The 16,626-nt window shown below is 33.0% G+C and overlaps 1 protein-coding gene across 3 annotated transcripts in view; it reads left to right on the top strand.

Annotated features, from left to right (window-relative positions):
• Positions 1 to 16,626, top strand: part of LOC121981490 (NADPH-dependent aldo-keto reductase, chloroplastic-like) — a 60,047-nt gene that overhangs the window by 11,201 nt on the left and 32,220 nt on the right. For 2 of the 3 annotated variants that reach the window (XM_042534033.1, XM_042534034.1), the window contains exons 7-13: positions 11,848 to 11,949; positions 12,067 to 12,175; positions 12,411 to 12,494; positions 12,868 to 12,894; positions 15,483 to 15,594; positions 15,711 to 15,792; positions 16,061 to 16,081. In XM_042534033.1, coding sequence (XP_042389967.1) covers positions 11,848 to 11,949; positions 12,067 to 12,175; positions 12,411 to 12,494; positions 12,868 to 12,894; positions 15,483 to 15,594; positions 15,711 to 15,792; positions 16,061 to 16,081 — 537 coding nt within the window. Of the gene's footprint in view, positions 1 to 11,847; positions 11,950 to 12,066; positions 12,176 to 12,410; positions 12,495 to 12,867; positions 12,895 to 14,422; positions 15,448 to 15,482; positions 15,595 to 15,710; positions 15,793 to 16,060; positions 16,082 to 16,626 lie in introns of those variants that run through there. The other variant, XM_042534035.1, reaches the window with a different exon arrangement.

Raw genomic sequence — 16,626 nt, forward strand, 5'->3', positions numbered from 1 at the left:
TATGATTTTAAGGAGAATCCAGTTGATCAAAGTTTGTATATCAAGTTCAGTGGGAGCAAGTTTATCATACTTGTTCTCTATGTGGATGATATATTGTTTGCAAGCAATGACAAGAGTCTGCGGTTAGAAACCAAGTTATTTCTATTCGGTGAATTTGAAATAAAAGATCTTGGTGATGCATCCTTTATCTTAGGCATACAGATTGCACGTGATTATTCAAGGTACACACTTGGACTATCTCAAAATACCTATATAGAAAAGATGCTCATTTGGTATGGCATGCAGAATTGTGCTCCCGGCAGCACTCCGGTGGCAAAGGGTGATAGACTTAGCTTGCAATAATGTCCACGTCATGAATTGAGATTAAGGAAATGCATCAATTCCCTTTTGCAGTAGGGAGTTTGATATATGCTCAAGTATGCACGCGTTCAGATCTTGCGTACCTTATGGGGATGTTGGGTAGATATTTGAGTAACTTGGACCGGAGCATTGGAAAGCTGTAAAAAGGATTCTGCGGTATTTGCGAAGAACGAAGGATATTTCGACTCCGATTTTGCTAGATGCTTAGATAGCAGAAGGTCCACCTTAGGTTATGTCTTCATGATGGCAGGAGGGGCTATATCATAGAAAAACATCAAACAGACGCTTATAGCCACTTCCATTGCGGCAACAGAGTTTATAGCCTGCTATGAAGCTTCCAACCACGGGATATGGATATAGAACCTTATCACCGGTTTACATATCATTGGGGGCATTAACAGGCCATTGAGAATCAACTGTGATAATAAAAAACAACTACAGTTTGTCGAAGTTTAAACACAGCGACATAAAGTTTCTGGCGATTAAAAAAAGAGTTCAGAATGATTAAATAATGATAAAGCATATAAGGGCAGCTTCCATGTTAGCAAATCTACTCACCAATGGCTTGTCACCCAAGGTGTTTCATCAACATGTGCTGAATATGAGATTCTTCCTTTTAATAAAGTACCTATTTTGCAGGAATCTGTATTTTGTGTGATACTCTATATTCATGAACACATATTTTGGCTCATTGTATATATTGCAGATTTTCCATGTGTGCATGATTTTGATTTTTTTTTGGATATATGAATATCATTTTTACTATTACTGTTGTGGTTTTGCATTTTGTTTTTGTAAATATGATGTGGACTTCATTTGGAGTCATGAGGTTGAATCATTATTTACCACTGTGGTTTAGTATAAGGTTTTGATAAATATTATTTGGACCCGGTTTGAGTCATAAATAAGTCGTTTAGTATAAGGTTTTGATAAATATTATTTGGATCCGGTTTGAGTCATAAAGAGGACTTATTGAGAATGAACGCTTATAAAATATTTCGTATCATACTACACATCCGCATTTGATCTATGTCATTAATAATATTAGTACTGTGATCATTGTTGGGTTATAGTATTTATGACTTCTTTAGGCTTGTACTAATTGATTTAATAGATCAGATTGTTTAAAGTGGTATTTAACCCATAAAGTTTTGGTATATTGAGCTCAACTAAGGGGTTGTGTGGTGTGTAAGGAATGAAGTATAGTCCAAGTGGGAGATTGTAGGATTAAATCTATATGGGTGGACTAAATCCAATTAAGTCCGCATAGGTGGACTTAATCTCCATAAGGCGGGCTTACACTTGAGATTAACGTACACACAAAACTAATTGCCAATAAAGAAACTAAACTCCAATTAAGTGATTTAATGCTTAATTTCATATAAAGGGGGTTTGGATTAAATGAATGTGGATACAATGTGTAGATCCATTAACCTGGTTCATTAATATTGATGGGTTGTAATGTGGGATGAGCTTTATGGTGGATAATCCCCATTGGTTGGATTGAGTATATAAAAGAAGAGATTAGTTCAATTAGGGTATGCTGAATCTTGCTCTCTTCCTCTTGCCTCTTCTCCCCCATTGAGAAGGACCTTGGGTTGTCGACTCAATCTTGTGGAAGACTTCCGCTGCGCTTGCAGGATCTCGGGTGACAAGTAAGAAACAATAGCCTTTGCGATGGATTCAGGTCAGCTCTTCGTTAGCTATTGTTTCGGTTTCAATATTGCTTTAGACATTGATGATAACTAGATCCTTAGATACGGTTGTAGATGCATCCTTTAGTTCATTATTGATGTATCACAATTTGAATACCATATGACATGCTTGGGTAGATGACATCTATTTTAAGTGTTTTCTTGATGCGTCCTTTAGTTCATTATTGATGTATCACAATTTGAACACTATATGGCATGCTTGGGTAGATGACTTCTATTTTAAGTGTTTTCTTGATCTAGAGAGGAGGGTAGATCATGGGTTTAAAAGGTATTTCACTAGGTCCTCCATAGCTTGCAGTTATTAGAAGTTCTTGCTTTGTGTTGTGTTTACTCCATTGTCTTATTTGAATGGGTGGATTACTAGATTTAAAAGTGACATTGGATGCACGACAGTCCATGGAGTAGGAGTGTAATTTTAAGTTACATGCGAACATCAATTATTTTTCTTATTTATTTCTCTGCATATATTATTACTTTGATTAACTATATACACACATTTTTTTAACATTGTATTTGTTTGTATTATGTGGAAGTATTCTGAGATGTCTATTTACTTCTCTCTACTTTAAACCATATTTACCTCTCTTTTTTCTGACCACTATTATTCTAACATTTGGTATTAGAGATGGTGCTTAATGTTTTGAATTAGGACTGAAGAGTGATCACTGACAACTAAGGAGGCTATTTCCTTTCACTCACATTTGGAGGACTATTTCCTTTGATCCACATTTGATGGAGATTTTGTTTATCTGAGGACAAGAATAAAGACTTATTTTTGGCTCAATTTTGGTTAGATTCTAGCATTGAAAGAGGCTACAAAGAACCAAGAGATAGAGATGAGAGCTGATTGAGATGAGTTGATGTACATCTGATGTGATGATAAAAGAGTTTATTGATGATAAAAGAGTAAGTATGCATTGAGCTAGATAAGGGCACATCTGATTTGATGTTAGTCAACCGAAATTCCTTAAGAACACAATAAAACATTCAAGATGAAATATGGAGAAATTGTTGCCCAAATGCACTTAAGGTACAAGAAATTATAATGAGCTTATGATAATTAGAGGAAAAAAAATCAATCTTGACTTAATGCAGAATGCACTCAATGGATTTCCTAAAGCTGCAATATCGATATTAGTTGTGTACTAGAGGATTAGGAACTGGCATATTGAAGGACATTCTCGATAATGGACAAGTAAAAAAGGAATGACATTTGTGGTTAAGGGTGACACATTATCATCATCCTTTTCACTGAACACTAGTGAACTTGACGCTAAACATATTGCTTATATGGTAAAAAAGATGAAGAAGAGCAAAAGATCCAAGCAAATACATATATGTTCTAAGTGCAATAATAAAAATCACCTTGAGAGTAAATACCTAGAATTAAAAAAGGAAAAAAAAAAGAGGAAATGAAAAAGAATAGCCCAACAAAGGCTGTAAGTTACCCGAACACCTTGGATAAGGAGCTAACCCAAAGACTATTCATGCACTAAACTCTTGTAGCATTTATAAACTAAGAGTAAGAAACTCTTAAGTGAAGAAGAAAACAATTTTGAACTAAAAGATATAATGATAATTCATAAGACTTAACTTAGTTCACCTTTATCCACTTGTGAACATGATCACTATAGGGTTGAGGAATTAGAATTTGAGAATAAAAATTTGAAATCCCACTTGATGGGACAAGAATAACACTAGAAAAATTCACTAATGACTCAAAGTACTTAAATATGATTATTGGGAACAAAGAGTTTTCTAGGTTATAATTCTAAATATAAATAAAATCAAATACTTCATTGATTAATAATGGTCAATCAAAATTGAATGATAGATCTAATGAACTCTTCATGCATATGAATGACACAAGGTATTAAAATTGGAAAATTAGTTAAGGTTTGGATCTTTAAGGAACATTTAGCTAACCTAATTAGTCGCAGTTTATTTTGAATACCAAAATGTATAGCTTCATTATTTTAAATCGGGTTAGGACACACCAATAAATGAGGTAGAGATTGTATGGTTCTAGTGAGTTAGTGTGTCTAATAAGTTCTCTTCATGCTAGTTGGTATTTACGATATATTCTTTTATCTTGCCCAAGTCGGACAATATCATAGGGGAAGAAGCATAATTTTACATTGCGAGGGCCAAATTTTTGGTGGTATATTTGTACAGCAATAGTGCCTTTGAGATAATTGGATTGTGAAGAAATCACTATTTTATAATTGCATATTGTTAATAAAATTATTATTTTATTATAATCTCTATTATGTACAATTGGTATATTATAAATAAAGTTCATGATAATACTACTACTTCAGTGATGGATTAATTGTAATGTGAGACGGTAGAGTATGATAGATAATATTATTGAATGTCTTTAGTCATTACAATTTTGAGATAAGATATTAACTTTGTTGTAAAATATGAAGTGCTATATTTCTACTATATGATACTAGTTGATGATTATATGTCTATAGGTATATTGATGCCTAGATAAGTTTATAGGTGGGATATTGTGAACAATATAACTTGCCATGAAAACTCATTTGTTAGTTTACCAAGTGTTTTTGGATTTCACATGTAGGTTGGGTGCAACTGATCTTTTGATTTGAGATTACATTCATCTCTTAAAAGAATCAATCTATTTTAGGCCTTATAGGTTAGAGCTTTAAAAGGTTGCATATACACTTACTAAGTTTGTTGTTAGCCCTGCAGATAAGGTTGTAAACAAGAGCGAAACTTTGTGTTGTTCAAGCTTGTTTGATAAGGTAATTAAGCCAAGTCAAGCCAATCGAGCCTAAAATGAACCAAGCCGTTGAAGCGGTTGTTCAAATTTGGCTTGGCCTCTTTTTTACGAGTGAGTTTGGTTCAGGCTTCATATGTGCTTGGTTCATTTAAATATTATCGAACTCTCAATTCAAGTTTGTTTAAAACTTTTGATATTTAAAGCTTGTTTAATTGGTTAGTGAGCTTGATATTATAAGTTTGTTTGTTCATTTTGGGAACTTCTTTCTGTATTTATCATATTGATAAGAGCTTTATTAATGAACATAGTTCATAAACTTTGTTTCTGAACATTGCTCATAAATAGTTCACAATCTTTGTTAATGACCATTAACGAGCTGAACACGTGTGTTCAAATTTATTCATTTATTTTAACGAGTTGTTCAAACTTGTTTATTTAATTTGCTTTGTGTATATTGAACGAATATAAACAAATTCTTGTCAAGATGAATACCAAGCTTGCTTATAAAAATTTGGTTCATTTGCAACCCTACCTGTAGAGATGAGTAAATAATTAAAATATGACTTGTTATTCTTGATAAAAGAGGAACATATATCATTAGTTGATTTGATCACTTTAAAAATGTATATGTAGTGAAAGTCAGTTGTTTTTTTTCAAGTTAACAACTATATTAAATAATTATTGAAAATTTCCATTAGGATAAGACTACTCTTAGTCCTAAGAGCACATTGTTATGTAAGTTAATAAGAGATCTAAGTTGTGCACATTGTTATATAAGTTAATAAGAGATCTAAATTGCACAACTGCTACCTTAACTAGAGGTCCATTAAGATTTATGCACCTAAACCAATGAATAACAACTTCTTGAAGATTAAAGAGTTTGATCTATTATGTATAAGGCTATAAACAAGCCAAGCCGAGCCGAGCTTTGAGGTGTACAACAGAGCTTAAAATGAACAAAACCTTTGAAATGATTGTTCAAGCTTGACTTGGTTTATTTTTTATAAGCTTGAGCTTATTTGAAGCATGACTTGAGTTTGGTTCGTTTAAATGTTATCGAGCTCTCCATTCAAGCTTGGCTTGAGCTTGGATCGAGTTTGATTCATTTAGATGTTATCAAACTCTTAATTCAAGCTTGGTTGATTATTTGAAATTTTTACTTATTTGATTGGTTATTGAGCTCGATAATTCAAACTTATCTGTTTAGTTATTTAACATGTTGATAAGAATTTTTTTAATGAACATAGTTCATGAACATTGTTCACGAATGTTGTTCACGAACATTAACGAGCTGAACATGTGTTCAAGCTTGTTTGTTTAGTTTAATGAGTTGTTCAAGCTTGTTTATTTAATTGATCTTGCGTAAATTGAATGAACATAAACAAGCTCTTACCAAACCGAACACCAAGCTTGTTCACGAACGTTTGATTCATTTACAACCCTAATTATGTACAAAGAAATTTACATGTTATTTCTAGAAGTATATAGAGTTACATGCACAAGTTTTAAACTTTTGGCATTTGATGCTGGTAACATTGAAAGAAATTTAGTAAATAATTAAAAGTTAATTATTCTAATTAATTATCTTAATTAATTATCAAATAGTGAAGAGTTAATTATCTTAATTTATTAATAATTGCTTTAATTACAATAACTTAACAAGGAATTTATTCAATTAAATTAGAGTGCTTAGTTGTAAAATAAAGTTAATTTGTTTGATTAAATTTGAGAGGTTCAAATTGAAATTAATTAGTTGATTGAATTTTAATTTGGATGATCACAGATTCTAAAGGCTATTAATTTTACAAGAGTTGTAGATATTGATTTGGATGTGGAATAGTTTTAAAAATTATTATACATGAGCTGTAAATATTTTAGAAGGTTTGAAATATTGTAAAATAATAATAAAATTATTTTAAGATTAATTAGAAATATATTTTCTAATTAATAGGCCTTGTAAACTAATTAATCAAATAGATGGCTGAGATTAAAGATAATTTAGAATCATCTCTATAAATAAGAGGTTTGATAATCTTAAGAGATACAGGCTATTATAATCTAAAGTTAACGACCTATCCTTTCTCTCTCTATGCATTTGCTTACCCTGTGCCATTGGTCCCTTCCTAGGGGTTTAAAATGATAAATAGTTTTACCCCTCTTGAACACTAACGCCTTTATTCTACAACAAGAAGTTCACCTTTTGCTACACTAGCTTGGGATGAGCGTAATCACCTTTTGCTACAAAAGAAGTTCAAATAGCATGGACGATGTAGAGGTTATAAATATGTGCGACATTCATGAAGCTAATTCTTTTACCAAAGCTATTTTGTTTTGTTTGGTTTCATCTATTCATGTAGGTAAAAGAAGCAAAAACTAAATATTACTATCTGTGCCAATATTCTTCTTCTGCGGCGACTCTAACACCTACAATATAATTTTAGGAAGGTAGATGTTGAACAAATTATAAGCAACAAAAATTGCCCTACCACTTTTGTGACAGTTTCTGAACCTAACCAAGGTAGACATAGTATGAGTCAACATAGAAGAGTCTCAGATAGGCTATCATAATTCATTGAAGATGTTAAAGACAGCTTTTGTGCTATGAACTCAAGTCTAGAAGCTCTGAATGATAGAACCAACAAACTAAAATTGTCTCAAGATGATGAACTATAAAAATGCTCTTTGCTAAGGGGAAACTTAAAATTTAAAATTTGCAAAAAAAAAAGGTTTTCTTTTCTAAGGGGAAACTTAAAATTTATTGGCTTCATCTAAAGTTGACAAAATCCAAACTTGTTCGAAAATGTAAAGTTTTCAAACTTTTATTATTTTCATGGGATATGAAAAAACAATGAGTTATGAGAATGGAGTTGAAGAGGTTAATCAAAGTTCGACTTAAATAAGCATTGTGAGGTTTAAAAAATGTTTGTAAACCCAAGTCACTGACAAAGGACTCAAACTTAATGAATGAAGCATGACTAAAGATTGTAGATGCTTGTCAAAGACTAAGGACTAGATTATTAGGTGAGGCCTGAGAAAGTGTACACTCTATACAAAGATAAGGTGAGGCCCAAGACACTCTAGACCCAAAGTTTACAACAACATTGAGGCTGAAGATCTAGATTTAGTAAGATGAGGATGAGGCCCAAGAGACTAAAGAAATCAAGTTGACAAAACAACATGGTCTAAGGAGCCAAAGACCTAACTAAGTCAAGAAGGCGAGGCTTAAATGGCCCAAGAAGTTCTAAACTGAAGATGTTGATCCTTGCTCCATGCATGTGTTTCAATATAAGATATTGTATTAAAACATTAAATTAAACTAAAGTCAATATCTAAAGAAATGATAATATATCTTGGCCAAGGGAAGACTAAGTACACATGATGTAGTCAAGCATCATTTTAGAAAAGGCTAAATTGAAGCTTAGTGAAAATTTGGACAAGCTAGATAGATGGGTCAGGGCAAGGCCTCCAAGTTGGAAGCAAATCCTAAACCTTAGGTTATACAAGTTATAAGCAATCACACCATGGATAAGCATGCACATAAGAGTAACGTGATGATAAAGGAAGAATTTCATACAACTCATATTCAGTTCTAGTATATAAGGAAAGCTTCGCTTTGTCGTTTTGCTCCTCCTATGTCATAACTTTGTTTATGGATCTTGGCAGGTCTATTGAGTTATTATAAATCCCTCCACTACTGGAAGCTCCTTATCCACAGGTTCCTTGCAGATGCCCATTGCGAGATAGTTTGACATCTAGCTCAGGGGTTATGGGAATGCCGTGGTGTCCTTTGTGGTCATAGCTAAGGGTGAAGGAAGACTCAACATGCTTCAAGATTCCTATTTTGAAGATCCTAAAATCTTTATACCCCATCATCTGGTTAATGTATCCTTTCAGACTTCGTAGAAGCATAGGCAAATTCTTTCTTAGATGCATGGCATTGTGGGGTGATCCTTAGTTTTTTGGAGTGCTACTTGCTACCTAGTCTTTCAAGAGACAATAACTCCTAATGAACGCTTCTAGACATGCTTAGGTACTTGAGCTCTATGAGCTACCTCTCTACTATAGTTTCAATTGTTGATCGATTTTAAATAGTTTGGTTGTCTGGAACATATCATTCATTCTAGTAGTCGACCAATACTAATACTATATCAATATGAGCAAATGCCATTGTGCCAATATAGTTCTAATCTAACTGACTGAGATTAAAACTATCTTAGTTGATATCGTTTAGAACTGGCTGAAAATAGAAAGATTCCTTTCCCTTGACTTATTCTCTGATTTTGTTGCTAGTCACTAGTAAGAAATGAAACACTAAAAAGCGAGGGCAGTGAACAAGGAAGCACCAATTGGAGCACTAACAATAGTAGAGAAGTGAGATTGGAATTGAAGAAATCAAGATATACATAGATGCATTTTCCGTTTTTAGTTGTGCAACACATATCCAAACCTTAGTAGTTTACCAGGATATATTTATGGGAATGTGGATAAAGTTATTCCAAGACATCCTAGGCACACTAATTAATGTATGTCTTGAGTATTGATTAATAAAGGTCTTGAAAAATTATGGAGATCAATAGCATGCTACAAGAACCAATGCTTTCATTTGATACACAATATTTTTTTAGTATTAGTAACTAATTGTTATTAGTTGAGATGCTTTAATATTTTGATACTTTAGTTATAAAATTTTAATTTAATTCACTTGCTAATTTCTATACGCTCATATTTGGTGGTAAACAAGGTATGTAGAACATGATTAGAATTATAACTCATGAGTTGATCTCGATACATGTTGAAGTGTGACAAAGCATGTGAGTGTTAGCATAACTCGAGACTAAAATTGTACCATTCTGATTAGAAAGTGACGCCCTAATGCAGAATGATGTTCTAAACCTTGCTCTGTTTTAACATCTTCATCTTCTCCACCTCGGCGTTATGCCGATGAAGAATCAAGTTTCAACTTTGATTCTCCTCCAATCAGAGATTGATATGCACTCCTACATCCCTTACCTTATCAAGGAGGGAAGTGATCATTGAGGAACTTAACTACATCCATCGTCAAGTGGTGGATTCATTTTCTAGGAGCAGTCATAGATTTTTTTTTGTTTTTCATTGCGAGAGAGTCACACCAAAATATAGTTTTGAGATAACTAAGCATTCTTTTATATGTTTACTCATGCAAGTAGGGGTTCAACAAGATTCAAGATTTGACAATTGTTAGCATCCTCACTTCTTACCTCCCTAATGAGGTCTTGGCAACTTGATTCCTTGGATGGGTTTGGGAATACATTGTCCCTTGGCACAAAGTCTTCCCCAGAAAGCTTTAAATTTTATTAGACCTAGGTCTAGAGGAGGCATGACCTTTATCCTTCACTCTGAGGGAGATGACAAAAGTTGAGTATCAAGCACTTCACACCATAGTGCCTTAGGTAGCAGTATCTGGTTCCACATTGGTGGCATGAGACAACACAATAAAGGAAGAGCTCAGTCCAACCTCTATCATAGTAGGTGCAGTTGTCTCCACTTTTAGTTGTATTGCAAAGGCCACCACTTGAGGAAGGGACATATTCAGCAATGTCTTGGGCGTTAATGTGAAGAAAATTTTCCTTTGCAAAAGGAATAATAGGTTAGCAAATGTTAAAATCATGAAAAGTAGAGGATGACCAAAGGGAACCCTAAGCTTACCTTAAGAGAGACGACTAAGGTAAGCTCCTAGAGATGAGCTTCTTTAAGGTAAAGTAAAATTTTTAAAGAGATTCCATTGCATATGATTCATTGGAGTCCAAATCAGGAAGATTTATATGCTAAGGGATTAAGAGGAATACACTAACTGTGACAAAGGAGGCACTTCAAAAGAGTACGCTCCGATCATTGAGATTGGGTTTGAATTAGTTGATACACCTTGGGTATAGAGTACGATAGACGTTTTATCAAGAAAAACCTCACAAATAACTTAAATACTAAGAAACACTCTCTCCCTGACTTTATGGTTCTGGTTGTTGTGCAGCAGATGGAAAGGTCATTAGGAAAGGAAACAAGAATCACAAAGTGCTTTGGCGAAAGGTTTTAGATGAAATAACTGTGGTAGACTAAGTTAGAACTACAACATAGGGAGAAGCTGAGGCTACTTTAGGATGATGAAAGCGCCAAATTGAAGGACTAAAGAATAACATGATGAAGACAAACGAATGAAAATGGAACGCTGACATATTACTGGAAATTAGATGCTTGATACAGACTTAAAACCTTAGCATTTAATACAGAATGGAAAAGACAGATTTATGTTGGGATTGATGCAAATACTTAATTAGCAAAGGAATTATTAGATTTTGTAATGATTTTGCAAATCTCTTAAAAATGGATAAATGTGGACATCACATGAGCTAGGAATTGGCTCTATCAAGCAGCAAATCAAAATTATTAGAAATAGATTAGGTGAATTAGAGTGCAATACACAGGAAGGAGGCATATAACACATTGATAATGGTAACATAAGTTGAAGGATGGGAACTGACAAGTGTCTCTGATACCAAGATATCATATAGCTAACTTATTTTGTCTCTGTTCCTATAAAATACTTCCTTATATGTTATATCAATAGAGAAAGGATTAGACTCTGCATCCAGTGATCTGTCAATGTTTCTTCTCTTTCTATGCTTAATTCATTGTAGCAGTTTGGAAAAGCCCAGGACTTTGTCAACCATTCTCAGAAGATACTTGCATTTCCTAATCCTTCTTTTGGCTTGATCTAGCATCCTTTAGCTTAAATCTATTCTTTAAACTCGTCTTTGATTCATTTGAGCAGGTTCATTCTGCTGTTGTTGACCAAAATACAATTGGTAAGTTATCAAATAGATTACTCACATATAAAAAGACAACAATATATGTTACATTTTGGAGCTCCCTCAAGTTGCAAGTACATTTTATTTTGCAAAAATCAATGGCAATTACTTTTGAAATTGAATTTTATAATGAATGTAAACAAGAATAATTTAAATTAATTTCTTTGGTGTTAATGAGTAGGTATATATTGAAGCAAAAGAACGGGGAACTAAAAGGCGAAGAAAGTTTGTTTCAAGCTGGGCAAGTGGCTTCACTTCTTCTGTTAGACAACTACTACATTGGGTGAAACACAATTATCCTTTCCTACTAGTTCAATTTTTTATTTCATTCTTGTTCTTTGTTTTCTTTGCAGCTATTTATTCACTTTTTTGTTTTGTTTTCAATTTCTTCTCTCTTTAGCTTGTCTACTCAGCAGTTCAAAGATGCCGAATTGCTGAGAGTCTTTGCCGATTATCAATTTCTATCAAATGCTTCCACACATCAAATCCACCATTTATGCAAATCTCTGGTAAGAACACAAGCAATGCATTTGGATAGGCAACAATTCTTTAGCATAACATTTCTCTCACATTTGTCCGATATTAATGAAATGCAAACAAAAAACTAAATGGAATTAAATAATCTCTAGCAAAGAGGGCATTTTCTTTAAATTTCATAGTGCATATCCCTCTTGTAGTGTGATTGTGGTAGAACATTAGTTTGACAACTTTTGTGATGCATCTGAGAGTTGTATGATTTGCCAGTTTCAGATACTGGGATCAGAAGCAACTTGGTGGAGTTTCATGGCCTAGATGTTGGAGTGCATTCCATATCGTGTGATAAATGGGGTAATACCATGAGTTCATATATTTGAGTGTTAGCCTGGTCTTAATAGTATGGTAATAGCCGGCAAACTAATATTCCTACTGTCTTGCTCTTTCAAGTGCTTCAACTTAAAATATATTAATTTGACTTCATAGTTCATTCCTTTTGAATGGTTTCCATTTTGTGTTGGATTATGTTTCGCTATACCACTATGTTGATTTTCCACTTGAGATCGAACAAATCTTAAGTTTGAAAGACCATCTTGGAAGGCATTTGCATCTTGTAAAAACCCATGAAATTTTTTGTATGAATGTCTAAGATTAATTGGTGCTATGCAATGACAGTTGATATCAAAAAATTGTGTTTATCTTTGTGTAATATTTGTTCAAACTGCAGACGGAGTGTTGTCGATAACAACTACTGGTATGTTCTCTCTTCCCTAGTTTTATCATTTATGCTTCTATCCTGTGGTACTTTTCACTTACTATGATTTTCACTTCTCTAATACTATTTCAAATATATTTGAAAGTTTTGAAATATTTCTTTAAATGTCTTATATAACTGCTGATTGATGGGAGGCTGGAATTTAAAAGAATTGCTGTAACTAAATTGCTTCTCATGTTGAATTTCCTGTATTTAAATGCTTTGAAGTTGATTACCCTAAATAATTCAGGTTAGGAACTTGAAGCTTCCTAGTTTAGTTTATCCATTGAGTCCAATTTAACTATGGTCACCATGGTGTCATTAGCTATTCTTGATTATTAGTAAAATTACTATAATTACGAAATCTGGTCTAACAATTTCATATTCATCTCAATTTAACTTATTTTATATACATAGTTTGACCATTTCCTTATTACCTCTCCATGATCCTTCATGTCTGATCCACCAACCTTATTGTAGAAGAATTTATTCTAATTCTATTTGTTTAACTTGTCAACTAACTTAAATATTTGTCCAATCTTCTAAAAAGAGAATTGCTATCTTAGTGAAAGACATTTTAATCTTCATCCTTATTTTTTTTATAACCACACTTTGTTGACAGCACTTTCATCTTCAACGCTACTATCCTAATATTGAGGGTATGATTGAGCTATAAATAATGTTTCTACAATAATTTACAGTCTCTTTGTTTATCAGAGAGGAAACCAAGATAAAGATAGTGAGAATTTGTCAAAAGTCGAGTTTCTTTTTGTGGAAGAGAGTGATGCAAATAAAATGAAAAAAAAAAAGACGTTTTAAGAATAAACTAGCATAGAAAAATAATCCAATTCATGGTCTAAACTTTAACCTTTTTTTTCTACTTGTTCTAATTATAGTATTTCTGATTTTACTATTCCTAGAAAAACATATCTAATTTTGCTAGGGTCTTATTACACAACCAAGTTATTGTGAGGCTTGAAAAAAGCTTATCATTCAATGTGTAATATAATTTTTATTTGGAATTTTTTTTTCTAGCGAGATTGTTGACTGATGCATACAACAACATGAGATCGCAAGGCAAAGCATGGAATTTTTTGGGTTCTATGTTACATTTTCTTAAAGACCAATTACATGAGAAGGGATAAGGTTTTATGGAAATGAAATTAATGAAGGTTGAAATTTAACATATGGAAAATTACGTAAGGTGCTAGTCAACACTAGTATGCTCTTCTTTTCAACCCATCCTAACATGTTTTGGCACATATCAAAGCATGCTAATATACTTCATATGAATTTGAGTAATAATAATTTGACTATTGTTCAACTTGTATCACTAAAACTTTAATCTAATTACATATCTAATTCTTAGTTTTTTTTTTAGAAGAAAAGAAGTGGAAGGATATTAAAGGAGTAATTTGAAATTAATTTTGACATACTTTAAAGTGTTTTGAAGCATGTCGAGTTTTGACATGGTTTGGTATAAAAATTTTAATCTAATTGTTTATCTAACTTCTAGTTACGATTTTAGGGTAAAAAGCAATATGATTTGGGGTTTCCATTCTCATTTGGCTTGAGACATGCTACTTGTGACAAGTGCTAGTGTCAGAGAATGTGCTGAACACTAGAAGGGGAGGAGAAGTGGAAGGAGATGAGGAAGTCTTGTGCACCTCAATGTATCATCTAGTGTGTTGTGGAAGACTCATGTACCTTAGGAAAGCCCTGATTTGTCATGGAAGACTCATGTGCTCTAGGTGATATTGCAGAAGATTCAATGTTTGCTATAGAAGACTCATGTGCGCAAAGTTATGTCATGGAAGACTCACGTGCTGTAGGTATCCTAGAAGAAGAATCATGCTCGTGGAAGATTCATGCCAAACTTGCAGAGAAGATTTCCTGTGGGGTTTCATTGACCTTTGTGAATTGCATAAGTTGGTCAGTGAGCGGAACAAAATATTTTACTTGTTCCAAACATAGAACGATATTTAAATTTATAGGAAGACTACTATGGAGAGAAATTCATTTGAATTCACTTGTTATGCTATGACTCATGCTGAAGTATGATGATTGTTGGCCTAGTATGCCACGACAAAATTTTAATTCCATTGATTATCTACAAAACTATTTTTATTTTAGAAATAAATAAACTAAGTGGAAGAGAATCAAAGGAGTAAAAAACCTAGTTGAATTCATTGTTATACAGCTTCGATGTCAAGTGTTTGCATGGTACAATACCAAAATCCTACTATTCCAACGAGGGACTGCATCCTGGCATGGAACCTTAATTTGAATGGTATATATGTAACTTTAGGGAACAACAAATTGCGATTCAACCTTCTATAGTTAACATGTATTCAGGATGTTTAAATTGTGGCCATGCTTGTGAATATAGTGCACATGTTATTTTTAAGTTTATTAATCTATGAAAATTTTAATCTATTGGACTTACATTTAACATATGACACTGACTAGAAACCATGTCAACTTCTGCTACGACCTTGGTTCAAGATTGTTCTCTATCCATGGAAGTATTTTACTTGATAATAACATATTTAGTGATGATACACTGGGTATTGAATTATTTCGTTCAGGAACTAAAGACAAAGTCATATATAAATACCATCTAAATCTTAGAGAAGCATTGGCTTCTGATTCATGGTTGCACAAATTACCTTCCATTCACAAAAGTCATGGAACATTCAGGCAAGCTTTTCACTGCACATGCCTTCTTTGTTCCTTTCACCTCTCAATTCATCAGCCCATTGATGTTGTAATATCATTTGTCGTACTGAACTGTGAATATGGCAAATTAAATTTAGTGGAACCGAAGTATGCTTTTCCACTGCAGAGGAAGAGGACATTGATGTGTTCATGGAATGGATGTTTCCCTTTGTTCAAAAGGTTTGCCTCTGTTTCTGAAAACTTGTACCCACTTTCAAAGCAACAAGTTCAATATAAAAGTGATAAGTGAATCCTGTGAAATGAAAAAAAAAACACAATGAATGGCCTTTGTAGTTAATCTGGGAAATGATATTAGCTGTTTTTGTTGATTTCTAATAATAGACAAATATACTAATATTTAGAATTCTTTTGTTCCTACAATGATATCTTTTATGGGTCAATACTATGAAGCTAACTATTTTTTGTTTTTTGTTTTTCTTTTTTGCAGATACTCCTATTGAAAATGCATGTAAGATTGCCCTGTCCTTTTATTTTTTAATTTCATTACAAAGATAGTAGAATTTATCTCTTGTTTTTTGCTTCCATTTGGTTTTCATGCTAACTCTAATATGATTTCTAGGCAACACTAATATCTTGCTTGAGCTTTCTTGGAAACCTGTTCAGACTATAGGAATCTATTTAGCATAACTATTATATTCAGGTAGAGGTGTCACATGTACAGTAGTTGATTTCTATCTTCTATGTGCATGAGGTCAGATGTCTTTTAAATCAACAATTTTCTTTCTTTTTTGGGATTTCTAGCATGGCCCTTAATGCAATCTCGCCTTTGTAATTACATTAATGGTGTTTTTTCTTCCTCTTTATTCTATGACCTCATATAAACATGAGTTTAGATCCAAGACAATAAATTCCAAAGTGATTTTATGATATGCTATCAATCTTCACTTGTTCGACTGATGCAAATAATGAGGGCACATAGTCTATTGAAGACCCTTAAAAAAAGGTTTATTTAGGAAAACTGTACTAAATGCCATTAGTTTTTTATTTTAAAAT

This window comes from Zingiber officinale, chromosome 5A, assembly GCF_018446385.1.
Source record: "Zingiber officinale cultivar Zhangliang chromosome 5A, Zo_v1.1, whole genome shotgun sequence".
Lineage (NCBI taxonomy): Eukaryota > Viridiplantae > Streptophyta > Magnoliopsida > Zingiberales > Zingiberaceae > Zingiber > Zingiber officinale.